Source organism: Hippoglossus stenolepis, chromosome 3 (assembly GCF_022539355.2).
Source record: "Hippoglossus stenolepis isolate QCI-W04-F060 chromosome 3, HSTE1.2, whole genome shotgun sequence".
Classification (NCBI taxonomy): Eukaryota; Metazoa; Chordata; class Actinopteri; order Pleuronectiformes; family Pleuronectidae; genus Hippoglossus; species Hippoglossus stenolepis.
This window is the reverse complement of record NC_061485.1, coordinates 15,285,627-15,305,954: the sequence shown is the minus strand read 5'-3', so window position 1 is coordinate 15,305,954 and position 20,328 is coordinate 15,285,627. Positions and strand designations below refer to the sequence as shown.

Below are 20,328 nucleotides of genomic sequence, written 5' to 3'. Positions count from 1 at the left end.
TCAAATGTAATGGCTCTTGACAAGTCCTTGTGTGTGCATGTGTGCGTGTGTGTTTGTGTGTGTGCTTGCACTGTATATTGCTGTGTAGTAGACTCCTTCTTATGAGTGCAGGGCCTAATTGATCTCAAGCACTGTCTGTACAGGAGTCACGTTTAGAAATGTCCCTTTACAGCTTCCGTCTCTCTCCTTCCTCAGTCACATTATGATTGTACGATACTGACAGTTACTGAAAAAAAATAATAAAAACAATTGTGTACAACATTAAAGAAAGGACATGCTGCTGTTGGATATGTGAATTTTTCTGGTAACTGTCACCAACAAGGTTATATTGTTTTATTTTTTGTTTGTTTGTTTGCAGGATTACATGAAACACACTCAACTGAATTCCATGACATTTTTGTGAGGGGTGGGGCATGACCTAAGTAACCCATTCACTTTGGGTTAAGATCCAGTATTTTTTCTTTTCACTTTCTTTAACATTGTGAAATGTAAATAAAATTCAATAAAATAAAATAAAGATAATAAATTTCACTTATATATATACTTTCACCTAAATGTTCCCTTATGAAAAACAGAGAAATAGAATATTTGGTAATTTGCCCCAAAGCAACTGGATAGAGCCAAGTGTCAGGAAGCCACAAGCTGTTCATGTGTTGAACAGCTTGTTACTGGTAGATATATTAATCTACCAGTAACAGACAGACATTCTAAACAATGTGTTGAAAAGCACATAGTTGTAACAAAAGGAATAAATCAAAAAATAAATAATTCATACTAGTTTTACACAAGGAAACTGAGATATGATCTTCCCAGAAACTGGCGCTGGGTGTTTATAAACCTCTGAATCCTTCATCATCTGTCCTGTGTCAAGTCACAGATCCTGATGGAACATTTCTCTCCGAGCCAGAAGCCTGGATACAGCGGCTCCGTGAATTCGGACTCCACCTTGTAAAGAAAGATCATACTGTCCGACACCTCGTAGAATGACAGAGTGCCCTCCTTGAACTTCAGATAAACCCCGATCCTGTGGTGACCGGGGCACCTTGTGAGCTGAACGCTATCGCTGTTGTGACTCACTGAGTAGTATGCGCTTCGATCAAGGCTCCAGGAGATCGCAGTTCCCCCAAAGGCCGACAGCTTTGTGCGCGATTTTCTTTCCATGCCTTTGTAGACGAGGGCGATCTCCAGCTTGTCGCCTTCCACCTCGATTTCATAGTAGCAGCGCTCGGCCTGCAGTCCCTCCCTGCACAGCACCTGCCGCCGGTGGATAAACCTCTTCGGGTGACGGATCGGTGGAACCGAGCTCCTTAATATCTGAGTGTTCAGCTTCACCTCTTTGCCTCCCACAGACACGACCAGGTCCTCATGAGCTGTGGTGGGGTCCAGGGTGAGCTCACATGCATCTTGGGTCATGGAAGAGAAAGATGTGAGGATAGAAACAGCACAGTTGTGGTGGACTATGGTGGAGCCCAGCGCAGATAAGTGGACTGTATGAGATGATAAACTCACAGTGGAGAAACTCTGGTCTGGTTGTCGGCTCCTCGGCCGGTTCTGTCAGAGAGCTGTCACCTCCTGAGGAATCTGTGAGACGACATCAGCGCGTCATTCAAGTGTCACTACTGAAAAATGGAGTTTGGAGTAAATCACCGAGGTTTCTGTGTGTGTGTGTGTCTGTGTGTGCGTCTGTGTGTGTGTGTGCTGGCATGCCTATAGCTATGAGGGCCAATTTTGCGAATCCCATCATTGTGAGGATATTTGGGCTGTTTGACGGTTAAGACTTGGTTTTAGGGTGAGGGTTAGAATTAGGTTTAGGGTTAGGCATTTAGTTGTGATGGCTAAAGGGGCTTTAGGATGCATTTTGTCAATGAGTGTCCTCACAACTATAGAGAGACGTGCATTTGTGTGTGTGAGTGTGTTGTGTAGAAATTGGGCTTTTAATGTGTTTCAGGACATTTCACAAGATGGTAGAATTGCATTAATCCACAGAAATCATTCTTCTTCATTTCAAACATAAACATTTGGTCAAAGTTTAATACACACTGTGGAACTGTGAGACACTGGCTTCATGTTCTTGCTCATTGTCAATCTCCTCTGTCTCCTCTGTCTCCTCTGTCTCCTCTGTCTCCTCCGCTGATTCCTGTTGCTCTCCTCTGTCACCTACAATCAACACAGGCACAAATATTCTTAAAGAAAACACTACGATTGGAGACAATATCTCCACATGTCGACAAAGACACCAACCATTGTCAGAAATCAAGGAAAATTCCTTGTTGCAAAATTCCTCCATCTGCCTCCCGATCCGCTTGACAGCTCTTCTTGTGAACTTGAAGGGGAGGAGTGGGTCCTCTGAGGCCTCGTCCAAAGGGTGGAGGTGCTCATCTTCAATGAGACGCTGCAGTGACGGCCATTTCTGCGAAGGGAAACAAGTTAGGAAGAGGCACAGGCATGGGGACTTCTTTCAGACACAGGTGTGATCACAGTACCTGCAGGAAACAGACATCACCGTCCGTCCGCGCAAGACGACCCAGCTCTTCATCCCGCTTCTCCATCTCCTCCATCTCGGCCTCCAGGGTCTGCATGGAGACGTGAACCCGAGCCGCCGCCGCCTCCCCCTGAGCGCCAATCAGATCCCTCACTGAGAGGTAATGTCTCTGCAGCGAGTCAATGACACTGACCAGCACGGCTTCACAGTAGTCCGCCGTTTGTCTCGCCTCCTCCTGTTTTATGCACACACAGGTGAGTGGGATCCATGTAACTGTATCTGGGTCCATTCATACAAACAGTATAAAGATCACACTGTCACACGTGCTCCTCACCGGAATCTGTTCCATGATCTTCTTCAGGTTTCTACATTTCCTCTTTCGTTTGAGCCGAATCTGTTTGGACTTCAACTGGATCTTCTTCAGCTCCTCCTGTAACGTGTGTTAAATGGACACGTGGACACATCAGTTGTTTGAATCCGGTCGGTACAGCAGCAATGCAACTTTTTTGAAAAGCTGTTACATATGTGTTATGTTGTCGTAGTTTGGTGGGCTCTGACCATTGTTTGGATTTTGCTCGTTTGGTTTTTGCTCTGATCTACAAAATTGGTTTTAATTACATTAATGACATTTACTTTACTAAGAACATAAACATATATATATATAATTTCTTTTTATATGTATGTTGAGTATGTCATTATCTCTTAACGGTAAAGAAATACCAGATGTGCTGTGTAAGGATATCTGACCTTCAACCTTGCTCCCCTGGGGATACGCAGGCCTCAGTGAGACGTGCAAAGACAAACCTTAACACATCAAAGATTCCTTCACACTTCCTAAGATGTTGTTCCCAAGTCCTTACCACAAGGAAATGTAATTGAGGCTTGATATTTTACAGTTTAACATATATTTCACAATGAATAACTAGAAAGTACACAAATAGAACAAACTTTCTAACTTGAATAAAGTAAATAACCATAATTGTTAATAAGTCGGTCTGGCTCTGGTATGAAGCTATTAAACATCTATTTGAAATATTTCTTTGTAAATAGAAATCTACCATTACAGGCAAGTTGTGTTGTTGGAATTTACTGTTTCCTGGGAATACCGGAAGGAAGAGGTCCACAAAAGGCCTAAATATCTAGAGCCTAACCCTCTATCGGGGCCACAGAGCACGGATAGAAGACCTGCAGTGAGCCTATCAAGGTGCTGCAGGGGCTTTACAGGTGCACTCTACACTGAGCTCTTCGTCTCCTTGGTAGTAGAGAGCTGCAGGAGAGAAGAGGTGGAGGTGTCTGAGGATCAAGAGGGGAGATCTGTGGAGTAGCACGGAACTTGGACCCAAGTCAGGGACTGGTCACCCTCAGGTCACCCAGCAGGTGAGAGTGTGTCTGATGATCATAGACCCCCCCAACACCCTCTGACCCTGGGCTCATCACTGAAGATGAGTCCAAGTCGCACCGACTGCTGTTTCCACAAACTGAAGGGGCAAACTTCTCCTGTTGTTTTCCTTCATGAAGCTGCTGCACAGGATGAACTGCACTGATTCAGACATACTTTATGCAAAAAAATCACTGCAACTTCTGCTTTTTGAATAAGACAGAAAAAACATCTACAACTGTCCACATCTAATGTTGAGGCTGAGGAGCAGAGGTGACAGGGACTTTTAATTATACTGTCTTTTTACAATGTTTTATTTGATCTATTTTACTCTTTTCTCATGTGTAACATTGTTTATTTGTGTATCCGTTGCTGTGTGATCTTCAAGTTGCTTTCAATTGTTTTTTTGTTGTTTGCCTTCAGTTTTTTTATAGTTTCACCCGCAGAGCTCCTTGTAACTGTGTTTAGAAACTGATTTGCTTACTTTAGAAAAAAGGGGTTGTTTGATTTATGTACCTGTTTCCTCCTCCGCTCCTCTCCCACGCAGCCGATCCGGTGTCCTCGGTGCTCTTGTAAAGCGCACACCACACAGATGATCTCCTCGTCGGTGCAGCAGTAAACATCCCGCGGGCCGTCGTGTCTGCGGCACCGAGCGCTCCCCTCGGTCCCGGAGTCAGCGCGGCTCCGGCGGGGTCTCTGCGGGGCCAGTCCCGGTCCATCCTGCTGCTGCTGCTGCCTCCTCTGCGCGTCCCTCAGCAGCTCGGACAGAGAGGAGTTCATGACTCGGGACAGCTGCACGGACAGATGTCCCTCTGCTCCTGGTACCAGCGTCTGCAGAAGTTCTTCCCGCGCCCGAAGTGAAGCGATCGACACCGACAGGAGCGGCAGAAGTTTACTTTCACTTCCTCAGTCTGTAGTCAGGAAGTGAGTGGGTGTGTCCGAAGTTTCAAAACAAAACAAAAAGCCCATTGGTGGTGGTGATGTGGGGTCCTCATGCTTAAGAGAGATCGACTGATTAATCGGTTGCTCGATATAATCAGTCATATGAGCCCCATCTGTTTTGGATTTTATGTTTTGCAGATATGCAACGATAAGAAAACGTACACAATCTCACTCTGTGTTTAAAAACAGGCATTAGGACAGCCCCTCTCGAAAGGAAATGCTCACTCAGATATTTTCATGTTGAATTGATTATGTACTAATTGATGACAAGCAGGGGTTAGGCCCACACTAAATAGATCCTGGTTGCAATTATATCCAGTATAGAAGAAGTGTACTCATTTTATAAAGTAGCATGACACCATTATGACAAAGCATCTAGTTTGAACCAGAAAGCAGGTGGAGAAAGCTCCTGATTGGCTGAAAGGGCACAAGCAGAGACGAGGGTGGGCACAATGAGTTGAAGGTTTGAAGCTCATCCTTCCTCATACTGTTTTTTTCTCTGCAAAACAGTAAATTATTTTATCTTATATGTTTATGTCAAGAAGAATCATACAAGCATTTCAGTACACGTCAGTGTGTATAGTTGGTGTATGTGATAAAAGAATATTATTTTTTTTAAACGCACAGAGACACTGCCCTCTGCTGGAATGTTTGGAACTACTGAAGTTTGGAAAAGACGGTTCGCTGCTCAGGCCCTAAAGAGAAAAATAAATGCAAACACGAACGGCAGTATACTTTTATTACAGTATTGAAGTCGTAAACTTGACAAAGCCATGATAAATAAGTCTCGCAATATACATGTATTCTCTTTTCCTTAATCTTCATAGTAAAACAAACAAAATGCCAAATAGTAGAAAAACTAAATACAGAGGAAAATGGTTAACTGGCAACTTTTTATTTTCCCCCCCAATTGAGTTTTTCACTTAAGGTAACACTCATCTCAAACCAGAGCTTTGATGATTCTTTTTCTTTCACAGAATCAAATTATGGCAACATACAAACGCTTTTAACAAAGTTCATCAAAAATACTCTAAAAACGCAAAAATTCAAGCCTGTACGTTCATGTCTAGATGGTCCCAGGGCAAAGATGTGTAGGCAGCCCACAGGTGAGGCGCAGAAAAATGCTGATTAAATTGAAATAACTTGTAAATGCAACAGAATAAAAACAGTTTGTTTATATAGCGCTTTTCAAGACTTGATAACCACTCAAAGCACTTTACAGTACAGGTTATTCCCATTTACCCACTCACACATACGATGCAGCTATGGACAGCACTTTTTCAATGAGGGCCAATTCGGGGATCAGTGTCTTGCCCAAGGACACTTCGGCATGTAGATAGGGAACACTGGAATCATACCGCCAACCTTCTGGTTAGTGTACGAACGCTCTCCCCCCTCAGCCACAGCCGACCCTGTCATTGGAGTCAGGAAATCAGAAGTCTGCCCCCTTCAGGAAAGGATTACTAGAAAATAACACGTTTTTAATGCACATTATGACTAAGAAGCCTTGTTCCTTTCATATCTCTGAAGAAAATAAACTTAAAGAGGTGTAAGAGATCAAGGAATGTGACATTTACTTCCTAAAGCCCTATCGCATTTAAAACATAAAATATAATCTAAATAAACTTCCTATAAATTCAGAGAGAACATAGTGTCATGTGGTGCTTCCGGGTCAAGGTCAATGATCTGCTGTAGGAGGGACACAGACACCTGGAAATGTAAGGTAGGAGTTGAGTTACAGCCACAAATGAAGCAGGACTTAGCACTGAACTGATTTTCAGCCATCTCATTTGGGAAAAGTCTAAGGGACTGAAATTACACGTATGCTAAGTTCATCACAAGAAGCATTTGGTTGGAGCCCTGGTAAAATGGCAGAAATCACACTGGTCCAATGTGAAGATGAATGAGAGTGAAATCCAGCTGCGATCTTCAGTCTGTACAGAATAAGTAACAAAACGCTTTCATCAACGTTTGATCAACGAGAGCACGTTGGTGATTTCTCTGAACTCCTGATTGAAACTGTTTTCTTTTCTTTTCAAAAACCATCGTGATCTTGACAGTGGTCGATTCTCATTGTAGCAGTTCTTCCCAGGAAATAGGTTTGGAGAAGACCTCCCGCTCCAGCCAGAGGTCATAGTTCATTTGGAAGTCCTCCGGCAGGTCCACGCGCTGTCCCAGAACACTTTGCAGACAGTTGTCCACAGGTAGGAAGTCTGGGTTGTTGTGGGTTTTTTCGTAGCGGCGACTGTTGAAGCGCTCGATGTTGGCCCGCAGAGCGCACTCCTCAGCCTGGAAGTCCCAGGGACGAGCGTCCAGATCTGCTCAGGGAGAGACAGCAATCATTAGAGAACAACAATACTGAGCCATGCAATTTCATTATCATCCAATTAATCTGATGTTATTTTCCCAACTGATCATTGAACAGTTTGGTCTATTGAGCCCGACCGATTTGTGTTATCAGTTGATACAAGACTTTCACAGACGTAACGGTGTCAGTGTTTGTCAATATGAAAACACAGATACTTTTATTTTACAGAATAAACATTGCATAAATATTTATTTTTTTATTCAGGTTCTATATATTTGGTTGTATTTGTGTTTTCTTTTTAGTCATTGGTTGCAAAAGACATTTTTGTCGTGTAAACTGTAAAATATCAAGCCTCAGTTACATGTCTACTGATAATGACATCTTAGGAATCTTCAATTTTGTCTTTCAATTTATAAATACTTATCAGCCAATTTATCAGTTTTGGCATTTGTTATTCCCCAATATCAGCATCAGCTCTGAAAATCCTAATTAGTCAGACATCGGCAATCATAATAATTTCCTAAAGCCTTGGTTAAATAGTCATATTTTTATTTAAGGGGACATAGCATGCAAATTCCACTTTTGTTAGTGCTTCTACAGGTTAATGTAGGTATCTGGCATGTCTACCAACCCCAAAACTCTGGGAAACACTCGCGTTTGTTATAGTTCCTCTAAGTCAAGCGTCATGCTTGGCTGACTCGATTGCGCTTCCTGGGGTATTGTCAATAGTAACAATACATGATCTCCCTACATGGTCTTGGCTTACCCCCGTCCGTCCCGTCCCCACATAGTTCACTTCCGGGTTTTACACCGGAGGCTGCGGCAGCGCAAGCGCCCGTTCCCAACCACGCAGCCGGGCTGTTCACCTTGAGACCGAGCATTTCTCCGGCTGGTCAGCCCGCGATTCACTCACATGTGGCATTTGTGTGGATCGTTGGGACTAAGAGGAGGCTGCAGCAACTGCTCGGGAAGCGACCTTTCGCTCTCCACGTGCGTGACTGGAATTTGTGTCAGCGCCACACAGCCAGCAGTGTGGAGGACTTCCGCAGTGTTCAGCGCTACTGTAACCCCGAACCCCGACATTCAGCGGGTACAACAACAAGCGGAGAAAGCTAAATCATGGGCTGACCTTATATATACAGTCTATGGGGCTGACCAGCGCGAGAATGCTCGTCCCGTGTGAACAGCCAGGCGGCTCTTGGCGAGAGCAGTGGCCTGCTGCCACTGTGATCTTCCCACTGCCAGCTGTGTGGAAGACTTCGCAGTGTTCAGCTCTACTGTATGCCAGATTTACAGTAGTTCCTTGGAGTTACAGTAGTTCAACGAGTTACAGTAGTTGCTTGAGAATTGCACCCGGGCGTGAAGTGCCGCTGCGAGCAGCGCAGCGCCCGTTCTCCAGCACGCAGCACCGCCTGGCTGTTCACACGGGGCGAGCATTTCTCGCGCTGGTCAGCCCCACATAGACTGTATATAAAGTCAGCCATGATTCTGCTTTCTCCGCTTGTTGTTGTACCCGTTGAATGTCGGGATTAGGGGTAAATGATGGTCTTTCTGTAGCCCCCCACCCCCTGTCTTTCTCTCTCTGTCTGTCTGCTTGTGTGCTTACTTAGTGGGTGGGCAGAGAGGACATTAGTATGATTGGGAAGATTAAAATATCCAGGACAACAAGGGGAATACAAAGTATGGGATGCATATTTGATAATTTATATCATATAAAATATGTAATTTATATCGTTTAAAATCATGGGGAGAGGGGAGGGGAGCTGGCTCATTAGCATTTAAAAGGAACAGGCAGTCAAAACAGGTCGCTCTGTGGAGGGCTTTGTTTATACAGGGTAAAAGGAGTGCTGTTTTATATGATCCTTGTGGTATTTTGACCAAAGTATGTCACACAGACATTTCATTTAAGACCCCAAGGAACCATATCAACTTATGGTAAAATGGGCATGCTATGTCCTTTAATATAAAAGTGAAGAAAACAAACATGGCCACATGGCTTATTTGGCTTTAAATACCTTAACAATGATTTATTTATCAGAATACTTCCCAATTGACCACATACAACTGCAACTCCAGCCGAGGCTTCATTCATCATTGAATTTAACACACTAGCCTTTAAACCCTCTGATGTATTGTTCATGTTCACACTCACCGTTTCCGTACGCCCAGTCATCGTTGAGGCGATGTCGGACCTTCTGATAGATGGCGGACATGGTCTTCATGTTGCTCTTCCTCCACTGACGTCCCAGGTATTTGGTCTGCACTTTGAGCAGTTTGAGAACATAGAGCTGCATCATGGCTTGCTTGACCTTTAGCGCCCTCTTCAGGATGGGAGCCGACTTGAACACCACCAACATCTGGGAGTGAAATGAAGGAAGTTGAGAAATACACCGTTAAAATGTGTATACATGATTCATCTGTTATGGTAAAACTGTGGTGAAGTGCCATCACCATTGTTCTGGAGTGTTTCCACTTGGTCAGTTTGTTGAGAATCCTCAGCAGGTTGATACAAGAAAACAAATTCCTCCAGCAAAACTGATTGTTGTCTCCCGCTTCCTGAGAAAGGATCCACATTACGATTTACAAGTTTGACACAAGCAGTAAACGCAACATTGTGTTTAACCAGATGGTGACAACTGCAAAACATCAGATATACAAAAACTTACCAGACTCTCTGCTGTTAACTCCGGCAGCTCATGCACAACACAGTGTGGAAAGTCAAGTACTGAAATGCTGTCAAGGAAACACAGTAAATGTAAATAAATAGAATTCAAGCACATTTCACTGCCATTACTTATCAATGCTGTTCATGATGTTTGAAGTACCTATTCTTAGCAGTGATATAAGACATAATGTTCTGGTTGAAGAACTTCAGAATGAGAGGGATGCAGTTGGCGAACACCAGGTGTTGAGCCATGTATTCAAACTATGAGAACAACACAGACACAGACAATATTCAGCATTTCTGTAATATTTTTGAACATTTAAGTAAATATTCATTAGAGCCACACAACTCTGAACTGATGGTTAGGATGTGTGTGACGTCCGTACCTGGTAGATGTGGTTGAGTTTGAAGTGTTTGAGAAGCAGCAGCAGGATTGCAGAGATGGCCTTTACAATGATCTCTTTGTGTCGATTGACGTCAACACCTAGTTTCATGCTTTGCAACACGGTGGTTCTGCAGAGTCCGATAGAGGAGATAGGTAAAAGGTCAGGTGAGAATCGAACATTGTACTGCAGAACAAACTATTGAAAAAGCTGTTGAACCTGTTAAAAGACAAATCATCACTTACGGCATCTCCTCTGGAAGCACGTCCGCCAGGATGTTAATGGAGTCGGTTTTGGCTTTGGAGGTCGGAGCTGCTGCGAGCAGGATCTTCAGCAGAGCGATCTGATATTCAGGGTGACACCATGTGTCAGTTACCAGTCAATACTCCAGTGAGAGATAATTATATATCATGATGGATATACATCACAGTGTGTAGTTATATAGATGTATACAAGTAACTCACTTTGTTTCATTTAAATTAGTACTAGAGTGTGAGTAATAATTGGGAGTCAGGTATCAAACAGTACAATGAACTGTTTTTAGTGATAGTGAGTGATCCATATCAGCTTAAATTAAATTGTCTGAGAAAAGTACCGAGCCTCAGACACACTGACCATGTACTGAGGCAAACTGGGTAGAATTCCCTGATAGAGTAGCTCTGTGGAGCACATCTCCACATCCTCTTCACCCTGGAGAAACGAAGCACAAAACAAGAAACTTGAAACACAAAAAAATATTTTACGAAACAAAGGGTCAAGAGTTACATTTTTTTCATATGTGAAGTTTGGGTATTCTATCATCTATTCAGAAAAACATGCTTATTACTACAAAATAGTGTCAGTGACATCAAATTTGTTTCCACTTACACCAGACAGAGGGGTTTTCTGAAAGTCCTCCTCCTTTGCAATCTGTATCTCAGCAATGGACACGTACTTGTGCTGAAAAAAAAAAAAACTTGGTAAATTTATGTCCTGATTGCTATAGCTATGAAAAATTCTTATAATATTCTCTTGGCAAAGCATGATTAATGAAATACTGTGAAAAATGTAACAATGAAATGAAGTACCTGTTTTAATGTCCTGATGCTCTCATGAATTGGCCTGGGTAAGCCAACAACCGTATCTGTATCACTGCAGGACACAATTATAACGAGTTATAAGTTTTCATACATTATTCAGGACATAGAGAATACACTAAGAGTTTTTTTCTGTTCAGTGTACAGAGAAGTACCTGTTGTTGTTTGAAGCCTAACTTACCTCCCGAGGGTGTAACCAATGAATTTACTTCTACTAGATTCCAGGAAATTTTCAATGTCCTTTTCCCTGTGGGAGAAAAGACGACCGTGTCAAAACCAAAACAGGATTTTATCTGATAATCCTCAAAGGTTTTTCTAGATTTTTTTCCATGAGGAAAGGAATAAAATCTTCCTTAAATTTTCTCCACAACTCAAAAGTTATTACAAATGCAGGATTATTTTTCAGTCAGACTGAAGTGTACCTGACTTTCGGAGCCCACGGCAGACCTTTGGGGAAGGAGACCCTCTCTGAGGGAGGGAGAGGTATCGGGGGAGGCATCACCTCGTCCCTCTCGAGCGGGAAAGTCTCGGCTTCTAAAGAGTTGTCGTTGTCGTCGCTGTCATCCTCATCCTCGCGAGAGTCGTCGGCCTTGTAAGGGTCCTTTTCATTGAAAGCATCCAGATTGTCCTGTTTGATCAGAGCCTGCACAACAAGCAAGACTGTTAAAACTGACTGTTTATAGAACCGTTCAATATTTTTGTCATGTTGCTTTCACAACATTTCCAGGTGGGGGGGGGGATGTCATTTTAAATGTTTTAAATTATATCTGCACACAAAAGGATTCACACTATTTTGTCAAAGCAGTGCATCTCCTGTATGTGTCTCAGTATGGGACATTAAGCACTGAATAATTAAAGCAGTATGTGTAAAATATCAATACTGTGACAATCGAATTTCCATGTTTTTTTAACTGAGAATGTACGAGAGGTGAAGAGATTGAAAGATGCTCTTAACAAACCCTGAAGTGAATAACTTGAATACCTTAAATCAGACAAAAAACACATTCGACTTGTAGGTAGCTTTAACCCACAGCATGTCTGATCTCCGAGCAGGGAGCAGCAGTAATCACTACCTTGTGTTCACGGCGTGCCCGTTTCTGTTGCTGCTCTATAAGGTCAGATGCAGATGCAGGAGGAGAAGCAGCCCTCATGCTGCGTATAACTCGTATGCAGTCCTCCGGAAGAGGCGGTAGACCCAGCTCCTCGCGCTTATGAACCTTGATGCTTTGGAGCTGCTCAAACCCTCCGAGTGTGAACTGAAGGAGAAAACAGGAGGTTTTTAAATGTCTCTCGACTACAGATGTGATTTTTTTGTTGTAGTATAATCAGAATTAGAGTTAGCAGTCATGTAAGGCAGATTCCCGTCTCTTACCAGTACGCTCTTCCACAACAGTAACAACACTTTCTTCATTGGGAAGTGGGGAGCGTGTCCACTGCAGAACTTGGTAACCATTCCAAAGAGCATTACAGAAATGGGTTCGTTGTTGAAAAGAGAAGATCCTACATTAGAGAAAAAGAGTGGAGTTCATTTATATGGAAGATTTAGGTCCATAACTCTACTACAGCTTTTAATAGTCTGATCAAATTTACCCAGCTCTGCTCTGAAGGTTTCCCGGATGACTTTCCATTCAGGTCTGTCAGTCGGGTCATCCTGTTGGATTGTCTCCACCATGAGATACATTATGTTGAGCAGCACTCTGAGGTCTGTGCTGTCCGCGAGGGAAATGGCTGGTTTTCTCACAGCACTACTACAGGCAGCACTGTTACTGAAAGACAGGAAATGTATCATACAATGCATTAGTTTCACCACACAATTCAATAAGAAACATTATTTGTTTAATTAATGTATAATAATATTCTAATATTGCCAAGCCAACCAGCATCCACGCGTTTTATTTGGTAAACGATTAAAAAAATATCAATGAATAAGTTGAAAGAGGTGAAACCAAACATTTCTCTTCCACATGGCTTAAAATCCACATCCACATGGCTCACATGATTAAACTGTAGCACTGAATTTCAATTAATGTTTAAGTCTTGTAGTGAAAACTAGTGTTTTTTAAATTTCAGGTTTACTCCTGCAAGGTTAGAAAACTGATGGAGAATTTACTCAATCTCCATGTTGAGCAGCTCCACTAGAGCTGAGAAGGTCCCCACATCCAATAGCAGAAAAACGTTGTATCTCATCCAGTGCTGCACCTCAGCCTCGGAGCTGCACTCCGCGAAGGTTCCTGGAGAGAAACTAAATGTCAATAACTCCCTGTTCAAAGCCACTTCTACCATCATTTCCTCTTTAACATCAAGTGACGTGGACTGACCCTGAGCCATGTAGAGAATGGCCCTCGCAACCTTCAGCCTCTTCTCCCGGGCAATCATCTCCAGACCGTCTAACAGGCGCATAGCGTGAGCTCTGTGATGAGCTTCATCGAGCTCGGTCCACTTGTTATCAGACACTGAGGCACATTAGAGGTGGAGATAATAAGTAAAAAAGAGTGAAGATCATAAACTTCATGAATGGACAATTTATTGCATGACTGTTGGATTACGTTGCATTAGTTTTGGCTAGTTGTTTCTAATAAAATGAGTGTAATTTCTCCATCTAAATGTTATAAAATGTTTATGTTTAATTCATACATTTTTGATCGTGTGTAAGTTTAGCTACATACCATGTGATCTGAACTCCTCCTCAAAGCACTTCCTGTTGAGAGCAAACTCTGGTCCTTCAGTATAACTGTACAGCTCTGGAACATAGGGAACATGTAAACAATCTAAATTGAGTACAGGTTACATGTTGTAAAAGAATTATGGGTTCAAGGAAACAATAATGAGTCAGGAAATCTCTGTGTCTATGACGTCAAAATGTTACACAACAAACCACATACCTGAGAGCTCTGCAGCCCACTTGTCTGTGTCCGCATATTCAAACTCCAGGTCCGGAGACTCAGACATCCCCTGTGACATATTACATAGCATTATGATAAATCATGCATTAAATATTACATTAGACAAAGAGCTATAAGCTATAATAGTGTGCATACAGACATGCACACGCACGCACACACACACTCTTGACCCCAATAGGATCTTGTCATAAATCAGGTTAATACACAAACCTCTCTGTGATCCATTTGAATTGTTAACGTTGAAGAAATAGTCCCAATGAAAACCTGTGTGTTATCGAGAGGAAGCAGAAGATGTTTCTGGAAAGATGTCCAGCTGTTCCTTTTATAAATACATTTTTTAAATGTCTTGAACAGCAAAAAAAAATACTGTATAGTTAGATATAATGTAGAAAAATAGGACAAGTAGTTCAGAAGTATGATATACGGTACTTTTTAAACTAATTTAAAAGGGCAGTAGTGCAAAGTACTACTTACAGATTCAAATGTTGCATACAAAACAAATGATCAGTTAAATCTATAGGTTTGTTTTATATCTCTCAGTTAAAACTTTCTACAATTAAACTACCCTGAATGACATATTTACATTGACTTCCACTTGGCTTAGTTCCCACTCTCACAGTATCAGTAATAATAACAATTGAAAAAAATATACTGTAATCAATAATAAAACAAAAATAAAAGAGGTAATACTGCTGTGTTATGGTAACTTTTCATACGTCAGAGTGCATTCTGCTTATAAAACCTATGTGCAGTGAGGCAGTGGATGTTTTTAAGAACTGACTGCTGACGACATGACAGTTTGTATTTTAGTTAAAGTGCCACAGTGGTTTCAGCTGTAGATTCAGTTTGTGTGTTTCCTTCGTGTTGTCAGATGATTTTTAAACCATGACAACAGCTCTGAGTCTTAAAGGGATTTAAAGAAACATTTCACACGTGTTACACGCATCTATAGTGAGATTATACAAGCCCACCAGGACAAGACATGATGAGACAGACACGTTTTGAACAGGAGCTACAGATTGAGTTTTCTTCAGCGTCCTCACAGAGCAGCTGGCCTGCTGTCACCAGCTAGCATCGGCTAGCTGCTCTCTAATGCTACACTACTGTTACATGTCTTATTTATGAACCACAGACGCACAACAGATAAAACACTCCACAACTTTGTGTACAACAAAGCAATGGTTTCAATAACCAGGGTCAATGGTGCTGTTAATCCACGTTGTCGGGTCGTTTTAGAAGTGTTAGCCTGTCCGAGCTAACTTAGCTAACGTTATGTGTCACAGCAGCAGAAACAAAAGGCCTCGTCTGTTTGCGGTTCACTGACAACAAATCACAGACTCGTGTCCACGTTACCTCGGAGTCTTTCCTCGGGTTGCGGGTGAACTCGCCTCTGCTCTTGTTGGGCAGCATGGCTCTCTGTCTGTTGTTTACTGGGAGCCCACCACCGTTCCCACTGTGGTTCCCCCCGACGTCCATTACTGTGGGGCGCAGTGTCCTCTCGCGAGAGCTGGAGGGAGATCTTCAACCCGGTTCTCCCGAGTTAAGTATTTATGTTAATGTGAAGTTTCAGTTTTCCTTCCTGATGTATTTTTAAATTAAATTAAATTCTGTTTTCACTTTATCATTATGGTACGGTGGCCCGAGAGCTCCACGCATATCCACGGATAAACGCTTCACTTCCTGCGTCTGTCACGCGACGTCGATCCTTGTCTACTAATTGCGCATTACGGTCCACGCAATCAATTGCACATCACACTGTGAGAATTACATGTAAATCGAATGATAGTTGTAAAACAAAGCTTACTTCCTGTTGCCAGACTAATAGATCTGTTCAAGTAGGGGCTCTGATGTAGCTTGAGCAATTTTGTGTCAATTGGACAATGTTATTACATAATTATCACACTGATCAGTAGGTGGCGCTATTACCCTGCACTAATATTAATATATGGAGCGTCCGTCTGTCCGTCCGGATGAAAAAAATTAAATTAAATTAAATTTAAATTTTTAAAATTTTTAAAAATCCGTCCGTCTGTCCATCCAAAAATAAAAATAATAATACGGACAGACGGACGGATTTTATTTTTTAAATGTTTTTTCGTCCGTCTGTCTGTCCGTATTTATTTTTTATTTTTTGGACGGACAGACGGACAGATTTTATTTTTTTAATTTATTTTCGTCCGTCTGTCTGTCTGTCTGTATTTGTATTCTTTTTTGGGATGGACAGACGGACAGATTTTATTTTTTTTATTTATTTTCGTCCGTCTGTCTGTCTGTCCATATTTATTTTGTTTTTTGACGGACAGACGGACGGATTTTTGTCTAAAAGTAACTAAAAGTACAAAAGTAACTAAAAAGTACCTAAAAGTACAAAAGTAACTAAAAAGTAACTAAAAGTACGAAAGTAACTAAAAAGTAGCTAAAAGTACGCAAGTAACTAAAAAGTAACTAAAAGTACAAAAGTAACTAAAAGTACAAAAGTAACTAAAAAGTAACTAAAAGTACGAAAGTAACTAAAAAGTAACTAAAAGTACCAAAGTAACTAAAAAGTAACTAAAAGTACCAAAGTAACTAAAAGTAACTAAAATACCAAAGTAACTAAAAGTAACTAAAAGTAACTAAAAGTAACTAAAAGTACAAAGTAACTAAAAAGTAACTAAAAGTACCAAAGTAACTAAAAGTAACTAAAGAAGTAACTAAAAGTAAAAAAAGTAACTAAAGTACCAAAAGTAACTAAAGAACTAAAAGTACCAGTAACAAATAACTAAAAAAGTCTAAATAACTAAAACAGTAATAAAAGTAACTAAAGTAAAGTAACAAAAAAGTAACAAGTACCAAACTAAAGTACTAAAGTAAAAAACTAAAGTAATAAAAAAATAACTAAAAAGTAACTAAAAGAGTACTAAAGTAACTAAAAGTAAAAGTAACTAAAAGTAACTAAAAGTAACTAAAAGTACAGAACTAACTAAAAAGTAACTAAAAGTACCAAAGTAACAAAGTAACAAAATATAAAGTAACTAAAAGTAACTAAAAGTACAAAGTAACTAAAAGTAACTAAAAGTACAAAGTAACTAAAAAGTAACTAAAAGTACAGTAACTAAAAGTAACTAAAAGTAGTAACTAAAGTAGCTAAAAAAGAAGTAACTAAAAAGTAACTAAAAGTAAAGTAACTAAAAGTAACTAAAAGTACAAAAGTAACTAAAAGTAACTAAAAGTACAAAGTAACTAAAAGTAACTAAAAGTACCAAGTAACTAAAAAGTAACTAAAAGTACCAAAGTAACTAAAAGTAATAAAAAATAAAGTAACTAAAAAGTAACTAAAAGTAACTAAAAACAAAGTAACTAAAGTACCAAAGTAACTAAAAAAAACTAAAAAGTAACTAAAAGTACAAAGTAATAAAAAAAGAAAGTAAAAGTAACTAAAAAACAAGTAATAAAAGTACAGAACTAACTAAAAGTAACTAAAAGTACCAAAGTAACTAAAAAGTAACTAAAAGTAGAAGTAACTAAAAAGTAACTAAAAGTACGAAAGTAACTAAAAGTAACTAAAAGTACAAAGTACAAAAGCTAAATAAGTAACTAAAAGTAACTAAAGTAAAATAACTAAAAGTAGCTAAAAGTACAAAGTAATTAAAGTAGCTAAAAAAAAAGTAACTATAAAAGTAACTAAAATAAAGTACAAAAGTAACTAAAAGTAACTAAAAGTACAAAGTAACTAAAAGTAACTAAAAGTACCAAGTAACAAAAAGTAACTAAAAGTACCAAAGTAACTATAACTAAAGTACCAAAGTAACTAAAAGTAACTAAAAGTAACTAAAAGTAACTAAAAGTAACTAAAAGTACCAAAGTAACTAAAAAGTAACTAAAGAGTAACTAAAGACAAAAAAAAGTAACTAAAGAAAAAAAGTAACTAAAAGTAACTAAAAGTACAAAGTAACTAAAAGTACCAAAGTAACTAAAAGTCTAAAAGTCGAAGTAACTAAAAGTAACAAATAAAAGACAAGTAACTAAAGTACTAAAATAAAGTAACTAAAAGTAACTAAAAGTACGAAAGTAACTAAAAGTAACTAAAAGTAACTAAAAGTACCAAAGTAACTAAAAGTAACTAAAAGTAAAGTAACTAAAAGTAACTAAAAAGTAACTAAAAGTACAAAAGTAACTAAAAATTAAGTAACTAAAAGTAACTAAAAGTACGAAAGTAACTAAAAGTAACAAAAGTAACTAAAAGTACAAAGTAACTAAAAGTAACTAAAAGTACTAAAGTAACTAAAAAGTAACTAAAAGTAACTAAAAGTACGAAAGTAACTAAGTAACTAAAAGTACAAAGTAACTAAAAGTAACTAAAAGTACAAAGTAACTAAAAGTAAGTAACTAAAAGTACAGAAAACTAAAGTACCAAAGTAACTAAAAGTAACTAAAAGAAGTAACTAAAGTAACTGAAAGTACAAAGTAACTAAAAGTAACTAAAAGTACCAAAGTAACTAAAAGTAACTAAAAGTACCAAAGTAACTAAAAGTAACTAAAAGTACGAAAGTAACTAAAAAGTAACTAAAAGTACAGAGTAACTAAAAGTAACTAAAAGTACCAAAGTAACTAAAAGTAACTAAAAGTACCAAAGTAACTAAAAAGTAACTAAAAGTACAGTAACTAAAAAGTAACTAAAAGTACCAAGTAACTAAAAGTAACTAAAAGTAATAAAAAAGTAACTAAAACTACAAAGTAACTAAAAGTAACTAAAAGTACCAAAGTAACTAAAAAGTAACTAAAAGTACGAAAGTAACTAAAAAGTAACTAAAAGTACCAAAGTAACTAAAAAGTAACTAAAAGTACCAAAGTAACTAAAAAGTTACTAAAAAGTTACTAAAAGTACAAAAGTAACTTTTGTACTTTTAGTTACAAAACGGGGTTGGTACGGGGCTGCCCGTTAGGGGGCGCTAGTCAGTTATTTTGCCACTCCCATTCCTTAAAACCATATGAATGTCTGCAGGGGGGGGCTGTTGCTACACAAATGTACATTGAGGGAGATAGACCCATGAACACGGAAGTTACAGCAATTTCGTGTGTCACAGCGAGTCGATGAACTTTAACGCCACGCCACTATTATGGCGTTTGACGAAAAAGTCACAGTAATCTTATGCCTACATTATCAATGTCTTGAGACTCGTTTGATACAGTTTGACATGGTTGCGGCCAGTGGATGAGGAGGAATACATCCAAGTGTAAGACGTACAAAATACAAGACATTTCCTGTTGCCACCAGGGGGCGCTGTGATTTGAAGTCATGATTTCTGTGTAGATGTCATCAGGCCGGGACTCTTGTCTTACATGCCTAGTTTGGACTCGATTGGACCATGTATGTCCAAGATACAGAACCTCGTGTTTTGATGGCGTGTAATCAAACTTTGACGTCACGCCACGGTCACACCGTGTGACGAAAAATCGATCTTTGAGGTAGTTTTCATCTCCATCTTGTTGTGATGACACGCATCTCCATATGAAGTTGATCTGATGAAAGCCCTGGGACAAGTACATCAAAGTAAAAATGTGGAAAATGGCCAATATGGCCACTAAAGTCCAAATGGCGGGCTTCCTGTTGCTTTTTTCCAATTGCACCTCTGACTTTTTTGTTTGTCTGGTCATGATACACCTGGGCTACGATTTTTGTGAAGATCGGTGAAAGTTAACTGAGGGGCTTTTCCTTAGATGGCGCTGTTGAGCCATTTTTCCACGCCCATTTCAAATTACTCCAGAATACAATTACTTTTTGGGGTTTTGAATTCCCTGCAAACTTTGGTAACAATTTGAGCGTCTAGACCCTGAAAAATCCCCAAAAGGGAAATACAAATCCTTCGAAATACAATAGGGCCTCCCACCGTCGGTGCTCGGGCCCTATAAATGCCTGACTATAGAGGTCAGTTTTCACAGATTTTTCTGATCTGATGTTGAGGGGGAGTTTGTTCCCCAGCGTAGGAGCAGAAACAATAAAAGCATGATCCCCATTTGTTTTAAGCCTGCAATTGTCAAACTTCTAGCAACATTTGATTCTCTCATAGAATGGTAAAGGGGTTAAAAGTTCTGAAATATAAATCAGGGCCAGACCTTAGTGTTTTAAAAGTGATTAACAGAATCTGGGGAATCTGAACTGGAGTGAGGAGTTCTCTACGTCGAGACGTCTTGCTGCTGAATTTGGTACC

General features: G+C 39.8%; 2 protein-coding genes and 1 long non-coding RNA gene across 4 annotated transcripts; 1 reads left to right on the top strand and 2 right to left on the bottom strand.

The window, feature by feature from the left end:
- Window positions 1-288: 288 nt before the first annotated feature.
- On the bottom strand, window positions 289-4,779 carry LOC118104690 (tripartite motif-containing protein 16). The gene is made up of 7 exons (XM_035151738.1): window positions 4,377-4,779; window positions 2,817-2,912; window positions 2,484-2,717; window positions 2,242-2,410; window positions 2,041-2,157; window positions 1,510-1,581; window positions 289-1,403 (listed from the first exon to the last, which is right to left on the bottom strand). The coding sequence occupies exons 1-7, from the start codon at window positions 4,638-4,640 to the stop codon at window positions 853-855; spliced, it is 1,503 nt and encodes a 500-aa protein (XP_035007629.1). The 5' UTR covers window positions 4,641-4,779; the 3' UTR covers window positions 289-852.
- On the top strand, window positions 4,085-5,983 carry LOC118104691. The gene is made up of 2 exons (XR_004695060.2): window positions 4,085-4,133; window positions 4,408-5,983. It is a non-coding gene; the product is annotated as an uncharacterized LOC118104691 (long non-coding RNA).
- On the bottom strand, window positions 5,525-15,663 carry strip1 (striatin interacting protein 1). Of its 2 annotated transcripts, XM_035151736.2 has the most exons (21): window positions 15,491-15,663; window positions 14,348-14,401; window positions 14,117-14,186; window positions 13,901-13,975; window positions 13,553-13,687; window positions 13,345-13,465; window positions 12,825-13,000; window positions 12,607-12,734; window positions 12,308-12,490; window positions 11,657-11,877; window positions 11,416-11,481; window positions 11,226-11,289; window positions 11,026-11,097; window positions 10,774-10,848; window positions 10,404-10,501; window positions 10,162-10,288; window positions 9,936-10,036; window positions 9,777-9,843; window positions 9,562-9,666; window positions 9,263-9,467; window positions 5,525-7,120 (listed from the first exon to the last, which is right to left on the bottom strand). In XM_035151736.2, the coding sequence occupies exons 1-21, from the start codon at window positions 15,611-15,613 to the stop codon at window positions 6,873-6,875; spliced, it is 2,514 nt and encodes an 837-aa protein (XP_035007627.2). In that variant the 5' UTR covers window positions 15,614-15,663; the 3' UTR covers window positions 5,525-6,872. The 2 variants fall into 2 exon arrangements, with proteins under 2 accessions (XP_035007627.2, XP_047195259.1); XM_047339303.1 differs by lacking the exon at window positions 14,348-14,401 and having other exon boundaries at window positions 15,491-15,661.
- Window positions 15,664-20,328: the final 4,665 nt, after the last annotated feature.

Coding starts and splice junctions, on each gene's coding strand:
- LOC118104690 (XM_035151738.1), bottom strand. CDS start 4,640: ATGAACTCCTCTCTGTCCGAGCTGCTGAGGGACGCGCAGAGGAGGCAG. Junction 2,913..4,376: donor AGGAGCGGAGGAGGAAACAG/GTACATAAATCA, acceptor CACACGTTACAG/GAGGAGCTGAAGAAGATCCA. Junction 2,158..2,241: donor TTCCTTGATTTCTGACAATG/GTTGGTGTCTTT, acceptor TGTTGATTGTAG/GTGACAGAGGAGAGCAACAG.
- strip1 (XM_035151736.2), bottom strand. CDS start 15,613: ATGGACGTCGGGGGGAACCACAGTGGGAACGGTGGTGGGCTCCCAGTA. Junction 13,688..13,900: donor GGAGGAGTTCAGATCACATG/GTATGTAGCTAA, acceptor AATGTGCCTCAG/TGTCTGATAACAAGTGGACC. Junction 13,466..13,552: donor CATTCTCTACATGGCTCAGG/GTCAGTCCACGT, acceptor GTTTCTCTCCAG/GAACCTTCGCGGAGTGCAGC.